This window comes from Patella vulgata, chromosome 8 (genome assembly GCF_932274485.2).
Source record: "Patella vulgata chromosome 8, xgPatVulg1.2, whole genome shotgun sequence".
Lineage (NCBI taxonomy): Eukaryota > Metazoa > Mollusca > Gastropoda > Patellidae > Patella > Patella vulgata.
In genome coordinates this window covers 33701952-33724562 of record NC_065886.2, presented here as the reverse complement: position 1 = coordinate 33724562, position 22611 = coordinate 33701952, and the positions used below count along the sequence as shown (strand labels likewise).

Below are 22611 nucleotides of genomic sequence, written 5' to 3'. Positions count from 1 at the left end.
CAACAAGCAATGAGGTCAAGACTGGTTTGTAAATTGCTTCTTGATTGGTTTGTAGAATCAAGCTACGATCAAGGCCAAATAATTTGAATATGTGAATACCCCATGGATGAACCCAGGGTAAAGTGGAGTAGAAGGAATGAGACCACTGGCGATATCAGAGATGCCCAAACTGAGATCTTCAATAAAGACTAAAGGGAGATAATACAAACATAGAGCTGGTGGAACTTTACCAGTAATTAAATATTAGTCATTCTAAAAACGTATCAAAAAAAAAGGTAATCTATTCCACAGAATAATAAAGTTTTTAATTTCCAGCTCAGGGAATAGGTTAACATTGCCTGCAGATGTAAACAATATAGATTGTGTTGAAGACAAAAAGGGGAATAATTCATTCATATCACATTTAACTGAATTTTAACTCACCTCTCTGTGTTTTTCAAAATTCCATTTTTAACATGTGGTGTTCTATCAAGTATTTCTGGTACATCACATGATTTACCATATATGGAACTGGAATACGTCTGGGGTTTCGTCTTCGATCCATTTTTTCGACCATCACGTTTTAACCAATCTTCTACAGATATCTGCTTAAAAATCTTTGTAGGGGCTGGTGCTAAAGGCCTATCAGGCTTTTTTCCTGATCCGATTTCTGTAAATAATTTATTTTTGGACGAAGATTTCCTTCTTTCTTCAGATTTTGATCTAGAATTCGCTGTCTTTTTCTCAACGCTAGATTTTCTGGAAGGTGTGGAACATAGTTTGGGGATGGTGTAACTTTTTTTGTCCTGATTTTTCATGACCTTCCATTGGTCTCTTATTTTACAGTTGATCTGATCAGCCGAAAGGAAAGGATATTTAGATGATAATCTCCCTCGCTGGTCCTGATAATAAACAGTGAAACTCGGAACATGAAGAGTAATGTAGGCCTTCTCTGGTGTTTTCATTATCAGGGTGTTGAATTAGCTAACTTTGCCTATCAAATAATATTTAATCTGAAACATTCAAAATAATTTAATTCATAGAATGATAGATTTAGATCACATGCAGATTTAGGCCTTGAATTCGATCTAATATTTTATTGGGGGTGGGATTGTATGTTTTATGATGTATGATATTGGACAAAATTTCTGAAATTTTTAGCAGAATTTTCTTAACAACACGTTTTGATTCAGATTAGCTATGGATATGGAATCGACTAATCACAATCTGCTTATGAACTACATTCAATACAATTAATAAATATTAATGTTTTCAGACCAAAGATACACTTGTGTAGTTCCTTTAGAAACAGTATCTGATCAACAACTTAGGTACAGCTACCAAGATGTACTGGTGGCCGGGCGAATCCGGGGGGAGGGGGTATATGGTTATACAAACCCCTCCCTGCTCAGCTAGATAAAACAAATTGTAAACATCCGCCTTCATTAGCACATTTGGTGCAGAAAAGAATGTTACCCTATGCCAAAATGACGATTAAGACCATGCATTTCTCAAAAACTTTCAAGGCAGGGGAGAGACCCCCACCCCCCACTGGCCACCCCACAAAAAAGCCCTGATACATTGTCTTAGGAACTTGGAAAACCCACTCCTGTAAAAGTTAATGGATGTGCCCCTGGGTGACACAAAATAAAAAAATACCGGGTTGGCTAAAAATATTTTCGGCCAAATTGCGGGGTAGGCTACAATTTTTTATAATTTCTAAAGATTGAATTTGTCAAGTCTCCTACAGAAAATCATTAGGCTATTACATAACAAATCTATTGAGTTTAAATCAGTTTATTCCAACAAGATTCCAAATATTTCACTAAAACTTGTGAATTCACAACTTTTAAAGTTGGCATTAGTTCTAGTACAGAGACCATAGTATTAATACTATTATTAGTTATTGTCACGGATTCTGTGGAAATTATGCATCTGCTGAACTCAATTTAAGTTACAAAAACAAGCGCGCCAAATCATTTATTGGCACTTTGAAAGTCATTGCAGATAACTTAATCAGATCTAATTACTTTCTGGAGTTCTAAATTATATCTATTTATTTTAAGTGGTTTCTACTGACAACTGAAACAAAAGGCGCTAATTAAATAAAAAATACCAATCATCTCTTCTACTCTAGCAGATGACGCAAATTCTCTTCTCGTCATGTCTCGTTGTTAACGAGATCATGACGTCCATGTTGCATTAGTTGCTACTAAACACTGAAGTTGGCAAGACGCAATGAAGGTTTGGGACCGAATTTATGAAAAAAACTTGATTCGCTTTACTTTTTAAAATGAATGATAGGCGATCAGAATTAGACGAATATAAAGGCGAAGTAGACTTTGATTTTTTCGACGATGACGACCCTGTAGGTTCCGATATTCCTCAAAAAGACGACATTTCTAGAAAACCTCCGAAGTCGCCTAAACCACCGTCTCCTGTGAATGAAAATAGGAAGCCATCGCCGGTTGTTGCAATTAAAAACAACAAACAAGACAAAGATGATTACAGTTCAAGTGATGACAGTTATTCGAGTGACTCGGTTACAGATACTGAGAGTGAAATAGATCAGAATTCGCACAATAATTCAGGAAAAAATATTTCTAATGAGTCTAATGTCAATGGCAATTATTCAGGAAAAAATATTTCTAATGGCCTTTCGGGAAAAAATGAAATTCCTAAACATCAGCAGAGTGTTGATCGTAAAAATGACAGAAAAGAGATAAAAAACACACAAAGTGTTACATCATCGAGTGCATCAGAGACATCTCAATCGGAGAGTGAAACTGAGAGTTTATCACGAGTGAGTCCCTTGCCAGTTAAATCGAAGAAAAAAGACAATGATAGTGTCGAATCAGATAGTGATAGTTACACATCCTATACCTCTAGTAGTAGTAGTGCCTCGGATTTATCAGATTCAGAAACGGAATCGAGAGCTGTATCAGTGAAGTCAAAAAATAAGCCCACAACATCTCAGTCTCGTTCCCGAGATAAAGGCGCAAATGTTAAAGAAGAAGCCTGGTCAAACAGCACGAAAAAAGACACGGATAGAAACAGCGATAAGAATAAACAAAAACAAATGCGGACGAAGAAAGGAAGAAAACCAGCATCTGACTCGGAAAGTGAAATCACAGATGTGTCGCCTTTATCATCTGCTCAGAATAGTCCCAGACGCAAGAAGAAGAACCGAAAACATCGTGATCATGATGAAAGAGACCAAATTGGTAGAGACCAGAACACAGAAAATCTGAATCAGTGTGAAAATCTAGATCTCAATGTTTTAATGGACGCTGTCTCTGAACTAGATAAAGACAAACGTATAAAAGCGAACACACGTCGTGTTATGTTTGCGCCACATGAAAGACAGTCACGAGAAAATAATTATTCTTACAGTAAAGAACGAGCAAAGTTAATAGAAAAGGAGAATCAGAGACTACTAAATGAGATTTTACACAGTGTGGATAATAGAGATCGACCTGTCACTCGTTCACAATATGCACCAGTAATACGCCGCATGACACCGTCTGCTATTAACAGGGAGAGACAACAACGTAAAATAGAAGCAGAGAATTTGGTAAGTACAATGTATGTACGTCAAGATGACCCACCCATGGCGTACAATGTTATTAGTTGATTTTGTATTATCAATCGAAGAAAACAAGCCCCCTTTTGTGTTGCTAACGAAAAAAATATGCAGTCTTTTTACACATTTAAATGAACAGGACAGTCAATGAGTGATATATTTGAGATGTCGGTTGTGAAAATCATGCCACAGACTGATTTTTTTGCCCTTGGTAGGGTGGTTCACAGTTCTTAAATATTTGTACTTCTAAGAGTAAGACGGACGTTCTTAAATCAGCCTGTTTTATAATCACCACAAATTAAATGGAAAAAGTTCAGTCACAGGGTTGCACGTGCAGTGAAGGCAGCAAACATTCGCTCATAATAGACATTCACGCATCTAGTGGCTGCAGGTGATCAATTTCGAGTTGCGTAAAAATATGCAGACATTCCAAAATTTTGCGTTTTTGCCCGCTACATATGCGTGACTTGGAGACTCAAAATACTCAATAGGAGCAAGTAAAATCGTTGTGTGACCAACTCTATTTTAAAGTTCTTATTTTATTAATAGGCCTACATGTACATGTTTACTGTACTTAGTCTAATGAAGAGTAGAGGTTGATGGCATATCTATAGTTGACAGCACATTCATTTCAATCTTTCACTTCGACAGGAAGTAATGAGCAAACTGTTTGATTGGTTGAATGTAAACAATTTATCGTGCACTACTAGCCAATCCAAAGTCTTGTAATATGAAATGTGCATTATGGTTTCCATTGCGGCAAATGAGGGGTTGTCTCAGAATAGCCACGTATAGAAGGCTCACTGCTATGAACTTAAAGGTTATGAATGAAATAAAAGGAAATATGTTTTAATGAATTTTAATATTCATATCTGCATATTAAAATAGTTTAGTTCACTATTTATGATTTACACATATTTACAAACTACATGTAACTTACTATTACTTACTACCAAAAAGCCATGGCACAATCGTTAGCTAACAGACAGCTAATCAAGGCGCATAGTAAACTTATGAGGACAGTCTTTTTATTGGCATAATAGTGTACTTGTTGAATGTCTGGATATAAAAACCTATGGAGACTAGAGTAGCAAATACAAAGTTTTGAGAGGGATTAGAAGCAAATTTTTGATAGATGAATTAGTTTGAATATGTTTTTAGTCCAAATATCATCAAATCACACAGATTGTATGCAGGAAAGTATCTTTAGTTAAATGTTAATTAATAAATCAATCTGACGGAGTAGGCTTTATAGCAAAAACTGCAAATATGAGACTTTATAAAGATTACCTGTGTAGCCAGGTACATGTAGATCAATATTACTATTCACATGGTGACATCTTTACTACTACTTTCACTCAGTTATTAACAAAATAACAATAACATAGTTCAGATGATTTATATAAAGTTATTCTCCTGTCGCGAATGAAGTACAGTACAGGTAACATTTTTTTATACCAGTCAATTTATGAAAAAAAGGGATCAACCCCATAAAGTCCCAAGAAGAGTTTTTTTTTTTTATGGTTTCCAGTAGTGTTTGGGGTACTGAATGACATCCTAAAAGTTTACCAAAATTTAGGGTCTTTTGTCTAACTGTATCAGTTTACTCCAGCTCACCCTGGTTTCCTTTCACTGTTAAAGTTCCCTACGCACAAGTGAATTATTGAAATAAAATTGATCCATGCATATACCGGTACATGTTATTAGTCCAGAAATAACCTAGTTTGTGTCCAGTTGACCTTAAACTCTGTTTCTCTGCCCCCCCCCCCCATTTACTAACATTTATTCATTTTAAAATCTTTGAACCTAAAAATATCTATTCTATAGCTGCATACAATGTATGTACATGTATGTAATTACCCATACATGTAGTAAGAAGAATTTGTTAATTAAGCCAATAATTAGATTATTTTGTACATACTGTCTACATGTATCTATGCTTATATAGAATATTAATATTTTTTTTTATACTGATTACTATGGAAACATACATTTTAAGATAATGATGATATAAATCAATGTTTGTTAATCAATGTAAGGAATCCTCGTTAATTTGATGATCCATCAATACATGCAAGTATTTTTTAAAGTCAGTCAATCAAGTCTGGATATACGGCACCTGTCGCGCTGTCACCAGGGTACGGGATACAGGACAATTGTTTGAATTAGTCCCCTGGAACTATTCGTCCCTAGAGCATTCGTCTCCTAGCATTATTTGACCCCAGAGAATTCATCCTTGGGAATATTCAACCCCAGAGAATTATCCTCTGGGACTAGTTGTGCTGGGATGAATTGTCCGAGAGCCCTGTCACAGACATTGTCGGACATGGTCTAATTGGTGCCTGTCATTTTATCCGACACAGATTTGTATTATTATAATGAATAGATTGAGTGAAGTTATCAGTGTTCAAGTTTTGACAAGATGTAGTGTAGATTGTTTATTATTGTTGCAATGATACTTGACAATTGAGACTAAGTCTTGATTATCCATTTTATCATTAAATTTCTAAATCACAAGGACGTTCTAATCCATTTAAATCTCGGCCATCCAATATTCCAGAGAGTTGATCATACAATCTGGGCTTGCCATGTGAATAAATGTCTAAATAAAAACTTGCAATACGAATCGGCAAATTTAGCTCGTACATAATGCATCTTTAATGAAAAAAGTCCATCTTTCCTATTCTGATTCATTAAGCATACAGCATGTATTCTTTATCTGAAACTGATTAATGTTAAAGAAAATAACATTCGCTAATGAGGATGTGCACAAAATAATAAAATCACTAAAAATAATGAGTAGGCTTACTGCCTTACTTTATTATCACAGACTTGCAATGTGCCATTTGTAATCATCCAAAGCACTACATTTAGCACATGCCCCGGAAGGTTGGCATTCCTTGGATTTTAGTGAATTAAACACAAATAAAATGAAATGGGGTTAGCATCCTATTCTTCTTCTGCACTGAGTGGGCTTATGAAGATGGGTGTGTCGTACACTATACTCTGCTATGAGTCTATGAGGGAAATTTTGCACTATAGAGATCCGTCCTGTACCACTGACCCCGGGGAAATCCCGGGAAACTTTATCAACCAACACCAGAATCAAACCCCTAACAATCTTGTTTAGTGAGCCAGAGCCTTACTCACTGAGCCACCATGTTTCTACAAGAACATGTATCTACAGAGGTTGTCCGTCCCTGGGTTATAGTGAATTGAAGATAGTTATCTGGTTGTTAAATCTAATGCCTGATTATTTAATTAACAAGTTACAACTATTATTATTGTTGTCTGCTAATTATCACCTGATCAGGGTTTAAATTTTAATTAGGACTTGGTGTACATTATTGATTTTAACATGACAATGATCGGATTATTACCTGACAGCCAGACTTGATCATCCATTCACATGCTGCCAAACTTTAGTCCAATATTCTTTAGTCACGTATGTACATACATGTATTAACATGTTATTGTGATTTGAAATTGCAGTTCTAATTTTGTTCTACATGACATGATACATGTACATGTATAGTCTTGATGCAACCTTCCTAAACCAAATTGATTTACAATTCTTCAGGCGCTTGATAAATAAATAGCCTTGATGTTTTATTAAAAATGTTAAGACTTACAGATTTAGATCTGAAAGCTTTTGAAAAGAGCAGCCAAGTATATTATGTTCTTGATTTCCAAAGAAAAGGGAAGCAAAATTGGTATATGTTTTTCTGTAGTCCTCAAACTAGCAGACGACAAATCTACATGTATAATAATAATATACATGTGACTATATTTGTGACTCTCGTTCGTCTGTTTGATTGTTCAGGGTTAGCGGTCTCGAGTCTGAAATTTTGGGTATAAATAATTGCAGCTTGAGCCAAGGAGTGACATACATGTACAAGTACCTGTAAGTCTGGTGGCGTTGAACTACCATTTCCTGTTCCAGGGATATTGCTTTCCGTTATGGCTATACCCCCATACTAAACTTATGCTGCCTGTCTACAATTAGCTCCACTGGAGATCAGACACTAAGCTAGTCGACCGACATTTCAAGTCAACGGTTTTAGTTGAAAACACAAAGTATATTTCGAGAATTTTGAGAAGTATAAATTCTGCTTTCGTTTAATAAAATTGAAAAGGTTATTACTCTTTTTGTATCTAACAGATGTGAACCGGAGTAGGACCGCATTACAAATCTATTATTGAAGTAGGGTAGACAGTTCTCTGTGTGCAGAATCGGCTATACCTGTCATCGCCAGCTAAACAAAACCCTAGTACATGTATCATATTTATAATAATTTTATAAATTATATTTTTTATTCGTATATTTTCAGGCATTATTACGACGATTACAGAAAGCGAAACCGACTCGTGGAATGTCTAAAGCTGAACAAGATCAGCAATACAAGAAGACCATGTTATATGGTGTACCCGTCTCCACTCTACACTCGTCACGACCTAAATCTAGGGCAACTACACCCTGGGACGAACTCTCCAATAGTTCTAGGATGGGTTCGAGAACGCGCAGTTTAAACAGTCTGGCATCTGCCTCTACAGTAACGTCTGCACAATCGACACACAGGTCACGTCCTTCCAGTGCTAAGAAGAAACCGGAATGGAATGAAAGATGGTAGTTTGTGGTTAGAGTTATAACAAATGCCATGTGTAAAGGTGTACCTGAGTTTAAAATAATCAGAGGTCGTGGAGTGGAAGTGGCCTTAGGCATATATATAGAATTGTGGAGGACCTCAAAATCTGCTTTCTATAATTTGACTAAGAGCCCTTTAAAGTAGCGACACTGTTATTATTGATATGTATACTATAATTGATTTCTCGTCTATGAAAGTACATGTAGTAATATTATTATTAATTTATACAAAACAACACATCCAGTTGTTGCATAGAGTTAAACAAACTATATTGTGGATACTTGTATAATTGATTTCTCGTCTATGAAAGTACATGTAGTAATATTATTATTAATTTATAAAAACCACATCCAGTTGTTGCATCGAGTTAAACAAACTATATTATGGTTACCACATGTATAATTGATTTCTCGTCCATTAAAGTAGTAATATTATTATTAATTTATAAAAACCACATCCAGTTGTTGCATAGAGTTATAAACAAACTATATTATAGATACCATATGTATAATTGATTTCTCGTCTATTAAAAAGGTAATATTATTAATTTATAAAAACCACATCCAGCTGTAGCATAGAGTTAAACTATATTATGGATACTTTAGTCTATTTCTCGTCTATGAAAGCAGTAATATTGTTATTTGTTTATATAAACCACATCCAGTCATTAACGTTGCATAGGGTTAACACAAACTATTTTATGGATATATGATAAAGAAATTGATAGAACACAGATCAAAAATTTGTTTTTGACTTGAGTCATAAAGCGAGATGTATTGTTGATATGAATGTACATGCATGAAATATGTTTGCGGAGTGATCCAATATACATTGCATGTTATAAATATTATTAGGTTAAAGTATTGACATCAGGTTTGTCTTAAGAGCATTATAGGCACCCAGGCAAAGTTGTGCTCTGGGACCCCTACCAACACAACCACTCACAGAAATAAAAATGTAAATGGTTTGTAAAATTAAACATATTTATTGTATTGGTACTTCCATCAAAATCAGTGTTTAAACATTAAAAAACATGATGTACCGGTACATATAGATAAGCATGATGCCCCTATGCTTGTTGGGAGGCCCCCAGGGTAACTGCCCATGCAAAAGACAACCCTGATTAACATTATCAATCACTTGTTATAATATATAAATACAGTTTTATATTTAAATACTCAGTTATACTTGATACAAATACAGATTTATCAATTTGTTACTGAATGTTTTAGTAAATATATTTTGTTATAAAAATCTGTTGGATATAAGAGTAGATAGTAGTGCCGTTTTCCGTGCAAAATTCCCCTCAAAGTCTCTGATCACCATTTTAGGGATTAAGGAATCTTTACATTAGGTCATACTCCTATTACCGTATTTTTCGGTGTATAAGGCGCACTTTTTTTACCAGGTATTTTATTTTCTAGAAGGGGTGCGCCTAATACATAGTATTAAGCAAATCTTGGCTTTTCTGTGTGTCAACATCGAGGTCTGAAGTTGATCATATCGACAACAGCAATAAAGATGGCGGCCATTTCCCATACCGATATCCCGTATACCGTTAGTCATAGACGAGAGTGGCAACAATATGGGTCAATAGCGGTTTAGTGTTATTAAAATATCTGCAAAGATATCGTAAATAATTAGATGACATATTTTTCTGCTATTCCGACATTCCGATGTCGTCATTTTTCGTGCAATAAATATGGCGGCCATTTAAGATACGGTATCGGCTTTTCCGTATACCGTTAGTCATATTTCTATTATTCCGGCTTTTCCGTATACCGTTAGTCATAAACGACAGTGCTAACAATATCTGCAAAATTCTCTTTAATATTTCTATTATTCCTGCGTATTTGATGACATATATTTCTGCTAATCCGTTTACCGGTTCAGTTAGCCACCAGTTAGCCACTGTCGGGAATCCAAACAGTGTGTCGTCAACGGTGATATCAGTCAAGTTGACGAAAAGGCGGGGCTTACGACAGACAAAGAGTTTTCATTGGCTATTAGAAGGGAAATTTCCATTGAGCACACGCTCATTATACCATAGGCTATGGGTATTGTCTGTTACAATGACAGCGTTAATGGGCGGGATTACAGTTAAACTGGCAGAATATATCGAAGAACAGAACAAATTTAAACCATCGACTAAAATATATTTTAATGACACAAAAAAATAACACAAGTATAATAAAAACATATAATAAAAACAAACAGGTTCACCAGTATAGCACAGCATAGTTATAGGCACAGTATAGATATAATAAAATATGGATATAAGAAAAACAAAACATACAGCTTCTTCGGTTTATAGCACGGCACAGTTTTAGACACGGTATAGATTTGAGATATCACTTTTTGTTTTATTTTAAAGTTATTTTATATTGATATCTGCTTTGGTAAAACCATTAAATTCTTCTTCTTCGTCCTCTTCCTCAAAAATACGAAGAATGTCGGCGTCTTCAAGTCCTGGTACTTTTTCGTCTGTGTAGTCTTTACTATAATGCCCTTTGGAAATATGCTCTTAGGTAGGGTCTTTCTTTTAAATATGACGTAAGGTGGTAATTTTCCGCCATCTGCTGTACAGGCCAACATCACTGTGAATCTGTTCTTTTCGTTGCCGGTTGTTTTAATGTTGACTGTCTTCTCTCCTGTTTTGTGGATTGTTGTGTTACTTGGTAAATCAAATGTCAGTGGGGTCTGGTCTGCATTTCCTATCTGATCCAGGGTGTAATCATGCTTGGATCTTAGATTAATGATGAATTTTTGAAAACTGGTTAGTTTGTCGTCAAAATCTTGTGGTAGTTTCTGTGATATATGTGTTCTTCTACGAATTGATAGGTCGTGTCGGTTCAGAAATCTGTACACCCAACTTGATGTTGCCTTGAAACTTGCATATTCGGCTTTGCCCTTTGCCAACAATAGTGCCTTTAGTCTGACTTCTGTTGTCGAAACGGGCAAACCTTCTTGACGCCTCTCATTCACATAGTCTACCAATTCTCTCTCAATTTGAGGATAACGTGCGGCGCTCCACCTATTCGCTTCTTTACTAGGTTTCATGTCGGTAAGTTTCCCCTTCATCGCCCTCCAACGTCTCACGTTTGACTCCCCCAAACTAAATTCATGACCTGCGGCCCTATTACCATGTGCTTCAGCGTAACTAATTACCCTCAACTTCTCCTTAGCGGTATAAGCGGTTCGTCTCGTAGCCATTCTGAATAAATAATTTTTAAGAATGATGGAGTGTTCACTCGTGTTTTATATACATCGGGGTGTTTTCTTTGAGCAAGACTGTCTTTTAGTAACCATTTTAAGTTACCGACGGTTTTCATTCAACATGGATTCAGTGATTGGCCCATTGTTATAATTTACCGGTATAGTTAATTATCTACCAGTGAGTTGTTATCGTTTTCTTTATGAAGTCGTTTGTAGTTGACAAAATCATTGTTTCTTTGATTGGTATTAAAAATGCTATTGTATTATTTTACCGGTATAGTTAATTATCTACCAGTGAGTTGTTACCGTTTTCTTTATGAAGTTGTTTGTAGTTGACAAAATCATTGTTTTTTTGATTGGTATTAAAAATGCTATTGTATTATTTTACTGATAGATCTAAATGGCTACAATCTGGGTATTGTCATGACGCGTGGAGTGGGCGGGACAACAGACGCTATCGTTTGATTGTCAGTTGTTTGCATAACTTGGAGCAAACTGGAATTGTTGTTTCTCTTTTACCGGTAGTCAGGATTTAAGTTGTGAGTAGCTGATCATGATATATTATTCCTACAGGTATTATTTAATTTGTTTATCATCAAAACCGATTCATTTATCACAGACAATTACTCACGAATTTAACACGATGTAATAGACGGCCATGTTTGTTGTGGGCGGGACTTGAATGACAATTTCACTACCGTACGAGCAACAGAATTACAGCTGAAAGTTATGCAATAATGCAATTGCGTGTTATAATTAATATAAACGAATGTAACAAAAGCAATTTATTTCATAAAGAAATATAATTATATAAAGCTTGATACGGCTAAATATCGGTAATTATTATAACTGTAAACAATAGAGTTTGACCTAGTTACTGGAGATCGCAGGTGGATTTGAGTCACATATGCTATGGCACGAGTTTCACACGCGCTGGGAAAGGGTGCGCCTAAACCACGCATATTTTTTTTTTCCTGAAACAACTCTGCCAAAGTTGCCCTGCGCCTTATCTACGCATGCGCCTTATACACCGAAAAATACGGGTAAACCATTTTAGGGATTGAGGAATCCTTTAAAATAACAAGATTGTGAAAGTTGATTTCTAAACTAAATTGAAAATTTATTAAAATGTAGGATATATGTATTGGTCAAAACCAACCAGCATCACCTATAATTTTTGCTGAAATCTTATGATTTTATTAAGTTTTTAATAAATAATCAATTTGAGTACAATTTATCAATTAAGCCTTGAAAAACTAAAAGTGTCCCGAAAATAGGAATGATGTGCAGCAGTTATAATATTTATTTTTCAAAGTTAATATTAATCAACCGAATGTTAGTTTCAGATCCGAACTGGACTAATGAAGACGGGATGTTAGTTTCAATGCTTTCTAATAAAACTCTCCATTGATGTGCTGTAAACTAGTATTGAGTTAATAGGTGTAGCATGACTCAGTCTTTTGTTCAGATGTCATTAGATTTCAGTTTATTTGGATTAATAGTATATTATTACATTTTACATAGAAACAACCTTCACATATTACCTACATGTAAAGAGATATGTGTATTAAAGAAAAGACCCAGTGCCCTTATTGATGAAATCTTTCCACAGTGCAGAATCCTGATTAACATCAACAAATTAGGGCAAGGTTGTGACATCATCAGGGTAACTGTCAGCCATAGTTTATAAACCAGTTGTTGACAGTTCTCATGACATCACAGCTGAAGTGTTAATTAAAGACAAATGATTCACATGGTTTAACCTATTAGATAATGAATAAAAATATAAAATATTTTCTTCTTTTAACCCCCTTAAAATTCGATTTAAATGTAGTTATAATTATTAGGTCTACTTAGTTACTCTATCTGGGCCCTTATTTAAGAAAACTTAAACTAAGTTACAACCAAAATTTTAAGAAATACTGCAACTTCATTGGATATATGCAAATTGATTTTACTGGTCAGCCTATCGAATTGCAGTATTTCTTAAAATTTCGATTGTATCTTAGTTTAAGTTTTCGTGAATAAGGGCCCTGTATTGGTTACCTTAGTAACTTGCTTGTCTTAAAATCAGTAGGTCTGTTTACCTTTATTTTGTTGGTTACCATTGTTACCTCCCATTCGGAAAATCATAGAATTTCAAGACAAACATAAAATTCATTTAAAAAAAAATATTCTGGTTCTTTGATACTCTCAAAAACTGAAAACAGTCTTGTTGATTACCACATGTAAATTTTTTCCCTGGATTACAGGAAGTACTATTCGAAAGAATCTGGAAATGCACCGTATTCTCAATTATCAAGTACACAACCCCGATAAATGTTTTTCGACAATCATAAATGATACTGGATAATCATACAATTAACAACATGATGAGATAAACAAGTGATTTTTAGGAAGGATTGTCTGAGAACCAGAATATTGTTTTTTTATATGGCCTAAAATATACCTGTTCATGTTTAATATACCTGGTATAGTAGAGTTTATAAAACAGGCTATACCCTTCTATACAGTTTATTTATATATATTATATAGATGAAGTCATTCACTTGGATGATTATATTGTAACTCTAGAAAGCCACTACAAATAACCCACAGGTAGGTTAGAAATTAGGCATAAAAGAAGCATTGTACACATATAACTTTTATTAGGATCTAGTTGTAAGAAATATAAAAGTTATTGTGTTTAAAATGGTACATGTAGATTATGTTAAATCATAGAAAGTTACAAAAATTATGGGGTATTCCTAAATTGATCTTGCAATGAATTATTTTACTAGGTTTAACTTACTTTCAGTGGACTGGGTGGCACAGTAGTTTAAAACCATTGAATTATACAGGTATTATGAAAGAGCTAAATTTACCTATTGCAGGCCTTTCTTTAGGCCTGAAATGTTAAATAAATTCTTAGACATTAATTAACTTACCAAGACCATAATCAACTCTCGATGCCATCGGGTGACTGCGATATAATAGAACTAGATATATTTTGTGGTTGATGCGGTTACCGTAAAAATTGATAATAGAGACTTGGTTTATTATCGTAACAACGGTAGTAATGACAATCAAGGCTAGGCTATAGTATAATGCCGCTTTAAGCCCTTACTTTCTAAAAGTCATGTCACAGTGTATACTAACTCTTCTAGATCTAGACAACCCGATATAATTTTTGGGAGGCCAAATGGTTTAATGCTGTAGATCATAAGGTCTGTTATTGAGTCAAGTGATGTGGTTTTGATTCCATGCTTGTACATGACAAGATGTGTTGATTGATTGTGTATTACCGTAACCACAGTACTGATATATACAAGGCTTAGCCTCACTTTCCCATTTTGAAATTAAAACATCAAATTGCTGAACCATTCTAATCTAGTTAAAATCTCAAGTATCCGATGACATCGAGAGTTGATTATGGTCTTGTCATGTTAATAAATGTCTTATTAATAAGCAAATTTAGCTCTTGAATACTGTAATTTTAATTTATCATTTTCTGTCTTCGGTGTTCAACCCACCAACCCGTTCCAAGGGTTATTTGTTTAGACACAAGTATTGAAATTTTGCTGTGGTTCATAAATGTGCCTGAACCTGGACACCCAAAAAATGTATAAAAAATATGAAATTTGATAATTCCATTAAAGGTTTCCTAGCTATGACAGGTACAAATTGCATTATGGATTTTTAATCTGTTTAGATCTGTATTGGTTTAAGTCAATATTCGTAAAGTTTTATTTTACATTTAACTCATCTGGCCACTTAGCAACAACTCTATATAATAGTCCTTCTATTATAAAGTAAATTTGTTTAGTGTATTTATTAGGTCATATTGATCCATTGAACTATTGCGTAATTATTTTTGTAAAGTTGACAGATATTAATGGTTTCTTCCCACAGCTAAAGACAACTTATATTACGCCCAAGTAAATTATTGAAATAAAATGGTACAGTATGTTAGTCCCGAAATTGCATAGTTTGTGTTTTGTGGACTCAATCCCATCTCTCTCTCTCTCTCCCTCTCTCTCTCTGTATTTCCCAAAGATCTCGGTATTTCCCAAAGATCTCAGTTATTTTCAATAATCGTGCATGTCGGAACGTAACTTCCTGGATTATGGCCCCTGATTGTACAAAAAATCACATTTTTTTAATAGCTTGTTTTCTGTCCATATCTTGTAAAATGTGGGTGTATGTTGTCTAGCAACTGCTGGTTTTCGATCTCACTGTTTATAGATATACACAAACTTAAACCACAGTTTTATATATATATAATATTATTAAGCTGCCTTTAAATAGTTTATTTCTGATTATGTTAACATACTGATTCATTTCTGAAAATATTTTAACAGCCCAGAAATAATTGGGTAATGTTTTTAAATTGTTCTATATTTTACAAGTATGTTGATTTTGAGAATATTGTACGAAAATATGATTAGAACCTCTGATTGACATCTGTTAAAAGGTAGGAGCCACGGTGGCTAAGTGAGTACGATGCTGGCTCACTAGGTTGGAGGGCGCAGATTCTCTCCTGGCATTGGTTTCCCCGCTTGTCAGTGGTGAAGGGCGGAGGGAAGGCCAGCCTTCAGTCGTTCGGATGGGAGCAATAAACCGAGGTCCCATGTACACATTAGTGTGCACGTAAAAGATCCCTTGGCAGTTGGAATTCGATATAGGAGTAGGCCATAGCACCACTGTCTGGGCAAAATTTTCCTCATAGCCCAGTCAGAGTAGAACAGTAGGATGTTAAACCCCATTTCATTTCTGTTAAAATGTTTACTTTTGTTGAATATATTGTAATTAGATTGAAGCCTTAAGCACTTTTGATCAAAATGACCTAGTTAATCCCACTATATTTAGTTAAAACCGTATTTTATTGAACTATTAAAAGTTTTTATTACCCTTGAGTCAGACTTGTTGAAGAAAACAAAGATATTTACAATATATAAACAATACAAAGCAATATCCATATAGACGTATATTGATATATAAACAAAATGTTATAGATGTTGGTTTAGAAAAAGGCTACCGTATAAAGAAACTTGTTAAGGGATGATTATTTGAATGTCAAATATCATAATTATAAAAATATTCATCTTTGAAGCCCTACTTTTCTGTACCAACTGGGCTAAAGCAGACAGACATATGCCATGTATTGTGCTATGAAGGAAAAGTTTGTCCAGAAGCGGCATTGCAGGCTACTCTTTATTTCAATTTCTAAAAGTCGGATCTTTAACGTGCTGCCTATGATATACATCTCATATTATTGGCCCTTCCAAACAACTAGATGATTTTTCACTGAAATGTTTAAGTAGAATGAACTGTTTGATGTCATGTTGTCACATGAACAATGTTTATATTATTTACCATACTCACTATGATTTGTGCCTTTTTCACAACCACATAATTATATGCTTTTGCTTATAAAATAAATAATGTAAATGTGTATATATTATAAGTGTGTGTTAAAGTCTGTTTTATCACTTAATACAATAAAAGTGCTTTTCTAATAATCTCAAGTTTACTCAAGAATTTGGTCAGTATTGACAGGTTGTGGTCAGTATGGAGAGGTTTTGGTCTGTATGGGTAGGTTTTTGTCAGTATGGGCAGGCTTTGGTAACTATGGAGTGTTTTTGCAGCAAACATCTTGATGATGACCTCTCTCTTTTTTTTGTGACAATTTCATCAAGTATAAAGGCTGCCTTTCTATTTACATTATGTCCATTAGCTCAAAAATAAATTAATATAAAAGACTCAACTTTTAATCTTGATCTATTAACCTGGAAATGATCTTTTTTGACTTAAAATTTATATATGTATTATATTTTTCTGTACGTTTATTTAAATGAAATGATGATGACAATGATATTATATATGAATATATTTGCATAATTTAAAAAGTTCTCATGAATATATTTGCATTAATTTAACAAAATTTCTTGTGTTTATAAATAGTCTTTGTGTATTATAAATCTATTATGGTTACATGTGCAGCTGTCTAGATTTGGAATAACATTGTTACATTTGAAAGTATTTGCATAATGATATTAAGTTTACAGGTGAAGAGACTCAATAATACTGTCTACTGTGATATATAAAAATAGAAGTTACGATCTGGCTAATCTAGGATTTATCTAACTTGATCATTAAAGAGACATTATGTAAAATTTAGATAATGAGCTGACAGTTTTTGCTATAATATTTTAAATATAATGAAAAAGGAATATATTGACTATTTCAGTTGATTACTTTATTCTGGAAAGAAAGACCTGCAGTAGGCAGATTTAGCTCTTACTCTTACATAATGCATCTTTAATTACAATAATCTATAATTGTTATGTTGTTTGTGATGTTTTTTTGCAAATCGAATTCTTACCCAATATTGTCTGTAGATATTTATACTTATAGATCTATATTATGATATTGTCTATAGAAGTTTAAATTTATCATTATAGGTCTATATTATGATATTGTGTGTAGATATTGACAATTTAGGCGTTTTTATTTATAATTTAGGCCTATATTAATAATTCAGGCCTATATTATTGTCTGTAGATATTGTTATTGTCTGTGGAAATTGTTAACTTAGGCCTTTATTATTGTAAGCATATTAAAGTTAGTAGTGTCCAGTAGGGCATGTACTAAAACAAAAATGTATGATGACATGGAATAAAAGGGATCTAGATGTGGGTCTCTAACTAAATGTCAATTGTACAGGCCTGTCTCTGACTAAATGTTGTATATATGTACAATTAGCTATGTAGGCCTGTCTCTGACTAAATATTGTATATATGTACAATTAGCTATGTAGACCTGTCTCTAAATGCTGTATATAAATATAAGTAAAATTAGTTATGTAAAGTAAGAATTCTACCTTGTGCCTATATGTTAAAACTTGTATCAATATTTCTGTAATAAAACCTTTTCCCCCTTGTATGTACTACAATTTTTTTTCTTTAACTCTGCCCCTTATTGAAGTAGAATGTTCAAACTTGGTGTAGAAATTTGATTTGTTGATACTTTGGGAGTGGGAGAGAAATGGTGCTGAATGTCCACTCAACACATACATGGTCATTTCAGGACTATGATTTGCTTATGCATATGGGTCTTTAGCTGTGGGAGGAAACTGGAGAAAACCCATGGGGTTGGGCAGGTGACCTTTCTCCTAGTCACGTACAAGTGGGGAATTAAAACCTGACCACTTGTTTCTCAATGACAGACCTTATGATCTAACGTGCATACGTTAAACCATTCTGACACCAAACCTCCCCTTGAAGCTTTTGAACATATCAGTAACTTACGGGTAATTGAATGAGAGTTATGAATCTTGGTTTGTAACAGTACTTTTACTTAAGTTCTATAGTAATCAAAGCATTATCTGCTTAGGTCGAGCAGTGAACAATTTGATTTGATCGATGCTTTATAGAAAGATAACGGTGCAATCTATTTATTTTGGGGGTTGAGATGGGGGACATCAGCCTCACTGTCTGTTAGCTTATTATCTACGTGTGACCACTCAGTAATGTTTACTGGCAACTGATTCCAATGGTGAGGTGCAGCACTGAAACTGTTATCACAAAATTGTTTTTAGTTTTGTTTTAGGAACATCTAGTGTTTTTATTTTGGGATCTTGAGGTACATTTGGGTTTATATAAAGCAGCAGACACATCAGGCGAATTTCTACCTAAATCATTCTGCCAAATCAATCTGTGCGGAATGAGTGAACACACTAGGCGAATTTTCTGCTTAATTCACCTTTCACATCACATTAACCATGGCAGCGACCAAGAAAAAAAAAAAAAGCTGTCGCATTGGGATTTTTAAAATTCTATTCCATATGTGCTGCAGAAGAAAGATGTGGGAGAATAGGAGTGGCTGGGTGAAAACCGGGGTTCGACACAGAGAGTTTTTTTTTTTTAACAATCTCGTTTGAGAATTGACTGAGGAAGATGTTAGCGGTTATGAAGCCGCGATATTGTCGGCATTTTGTCCTTAAACAATCATGTGATTCTCAGTGATGATTGGCTAATAGATTCAACTATCAGGACACACTACGCAAATTTCAGCGGCAATTGATTTGGCTGAATGATTCAGCTAGTGTGTCCCCTGCATAAGGGAGGTAAATTATCTTTAAAAAATTGTCAGATGAATGGTCGTATATTATAAGAGAAGAGGCTGGATATTAATAAGCTGTAATTATGTGTGAGGTGATGTGATAATACAGCTAATGACCAGAGATGACATCATCTATATAATTATGATATATGACCAGATATAATAAGGGTATAATTAACTCAATTTATATATGCACATCAGATGGCTTAAACATGCATTATGTAAGATTTAGATAAAGAGCTGCCAGTTGAATTTTTGAAGAATAGTTTATTGTCGATTTCAATTGCCACAGTTGTAACGATAATAAACAAAGTCCAGATTATCCATTTTAATATGCCCACAATGTGGTTGTATAGTGTCGATTCTCCCGTCTGTCCGGCATTCACAATAGCTTGTGGATGTTCTGAGGCTAAATCTGATTGACTTTAAATTACTGTTTAAGGTCACGAGACGAAGAAGCCTATTGACTTTCAAAGATTTCTGAACATTACTGCCAGAGTTATGGCCCTTGTTCACTTTGAAAAATCTTGTAGATGCTCTAGAGGCATGAGTTAATATCCAATTGACTTTAAAGGTATTCACAGTGTTTAAGGTCACAAGAGAAAGAAGCCTATAAATTTTCAAGGATTTCCGATAATTACTGTCAGAGTTATGGTCCTTTATCATATAAAAACTAATAACACAATATTATATAATTAAAGTCTTGTTTTAATTGCATCACTTTTTACAAATCAAATGGGGTTTAACGTCCTATACCCAACTAATGAAGACGGATTAATCATTTTTTTTTTTTTTAAGAATATAATCAGGGGATCTACTACTATTTATCAACTTTCCACAACGAGGTCTTCTTTAAATCCTGAAAATATAAAACACAAGTTGTCAGCTAATATTACGACACAGCCATTATCTATATAACCCACAACTTAATCCACTTTGCAGATTGCAAGGGATTTCATAATCCCTCATATACCTTCAGAGACTTGAAAGTTTAATTAAAATTCAGACAAATGATTCTGGTGGAGGACTAATGAAAACATTACTTAAAGATGCATTATGTAGGATATAGATAAAGAGCTGGCTGTTCTTGCTTTAACAGTTCAAAAATAGATAATGAAAAATGAACATATTGAAAATTACATTCAAATTACTTCATTCTGAGTGAAATCATCACTGTTTGAAGTTTTGACATGATGTGGCATAGATTGTTTAATATACTCTTCCAAAAAACTGCGGAAATGCATTGCTGTATTTATTAGAGATAACCAGTGTATGTTAATAATAGGCCAATTGCCTACACATGAACATAAACAGTTCATATGGGTGGCTTATCTGACGGCCCCATTTCACTCGCAAAGAGATCTCCGTCAAAAGTGAAAATGGACGTTTTTGATTTTTGTCTTAATAATGAGTAATTGCTCCACCAATCCTCAGACATTCAGCAATTCGTCGTGGCATGCTCCTAATCAACCGTCCAATCACGATTTGGGACAATCTGACCCACTCCTCTTGCAGTGCCACGGCCAATTCTTGTAGTGCTATGGGTTGATGTTGATGTCGACGAACACGTCTCCCGATCAAATTAAACGTAACATAATAAAGCAAAGATACACTAAACAGTAAATCTATGCAAGAACCGATAGGAAAGAAAACATGGATAAACCAGCACGTGGCAGTTTTCATCAACCCTTCCTTGAAGTGTCAAATTTGACAATGAACCCCTCCCACGTGTATGGTGCTATTGCGTGTTGCATGTGCAGCTCAGTGGTTCTGTTGGGGCAATAAGTTCTTCATCTGTGAACATACTCTCAAAGCATGTCAAGTGTTCATGACTATTATTCATATCACAACCTGCATAGGTATTTGCATTTCAATATCCCCTACTTTTTTTGGAGAGTATATTATCGTAGCAACGGTACTTGTTAACTAGACTCAGCCGCGATTCACCATTTTTTAATTAAATCATTAAATGGCAATCGTGTTTTAGTCCGTTTAAATCTCCAATGACCTAGAGAGTTGAGTTTAGGCTTGTCATGTGAATAAATGTCTAACTAATGTTTCATTAGTTATCTTAAAATCTAAGAAACCACTACTGAGCTACAGTTCTTTTAAACTTCAATTATATAAAAACATTACTGAAATGTACCAAAAGGTCTTGATAATCTTACCCCTATTGAAATATTCACAGATTTTAAATTATCACGAACTTTGTCACATTTATTTAATAACGGTGACATCAACTTCTTTCTTCTTTTCTCTTCTTCTTTTGTATCTTCTTCTGCTACATCTAAAATTACACAAAATCATAAACTTCATTTTTAGTCTTCAATATTTAATATTTTAATAATCTGATTGTTGGTAAGAAGAAATACCGCAGCTCACCATGCTCGATCTTCAGATGACAACATCTCTGCAACTAATTAACATAAAAATCTCAAAATTTCGGTATTTGGTCTTGGGTATTTGATATATTACAATCTAATTAGCATTAAGCAGAACTGTTTAGGCTCACCAGGGGGTGTCGTATTCGATCATTAAGATGTCTTCAGTACATGTGTATTTGATATTTTTCCAATCTCATTGCCTGTAAGAGGAACTCTGGAGGCTCACCAAGAGGTCTCGCGTTCGATCTCACAGACGGCGACATTTCCATAACTGATAAACATATGTCTCAAATTTTCGGTATTTAGTCTTCCATATCTGATATTTTTACATTATCACTAAGGGGAAATACAGAGGCTCACCATGAGGGTTGTATTCCGATCCTGCAGACAGTGGCATCTCCACATGTAAAAATCTTAAATTTTCACAATTCGATATTAAACTGGATATAACAATAGAATGCAGTTTAACATCTCATCATTAAAATAATTAGGTAAATTTGAGACTAAAATGGTCATTCTTATTTCTATGGTTACATGTGTAATGAGAGGAGGTGAATTTTGCCTGGGCAGGAATGTTTCCGCCAACTCCTCAAGTTCCTACTGCAAAGGTGTTTTTTTTTAAATATACACCACTGTGTTCACTAGTCAACGTCGATTATTGTTTGTTTGTAGTCTTTGTGTATTATAAATCTGTCTTTAT

General features: G+C 34.3%; 2 protein-coding genes across 3 annotated transcripts in view; one reads left to right on the top strand and one right to left on the bottom strand.

The window, feature by feature from the left end:
• The first annotated feature begins 2203 nt into the window (after positions 1–2203).
• Positions 2204–10661, top strand: LOC126830907 (cilia- and flagella-associated protein 97). Its single transcript, XM_050561405.2, has 2 exons — positions 2204–3553; positions 7894–10661. The coding sequence occupies exons 1-2, from the start codon at positions 2273–2275 to the stop codon at positions 8191–8193; spliced, it is 1581 nt and encodes a 526-aa protein (XP_050417362.2). The 5' UTR covers positions 2204–2272; the 3' UTR covers positions 8194–10661.
• Positions 10662–20214: 9553 nt separating this feature from the next.
• LOC126830906 (probable cysteine--tRNA ligase, mitochondrial) overlaps positions 20215–22611 on the bottom strand; it is a 28315-nt gene continuing 25918 nt past the window's right edge. For both annotated transcript variants that reach the window (XM_056102733.1, XM_050561404.2), the window contains exons 12-13: positions 21696–21814; positions 20215–20386 (exon numbers count right to left, since the gene is read on the bottom strand). In XM_056102733.1, the coding sequence (XP_055958708.1) occupies positions 20348–20386; positions 21696–21814 (158 nt within the window). In that variant the 3' untranslated portion in view covers positions 20215–20347. The remainder of the gene's footprint in view (positions 20387–21695; positions 21815–22611) is intronic.

What these genes read in the sequence shown, in the direction of transcription:
- LOC126830907 (XM_050561405.2), top strand. Translation starts at nt 2,273, where the DNA reads ATGAATGATAGGCGATCAGAATTAGACGAATATAAAGGCGAAGTAGAC. An exon ending in AAATAGAAGCAGAGAATTTG is followed by an intron (nt 3,554 to 7,893) that starts GTAAGTACAATG and finishes GTATATTTTCAG; the next exon opens with GCATTATTACGACGATTACA.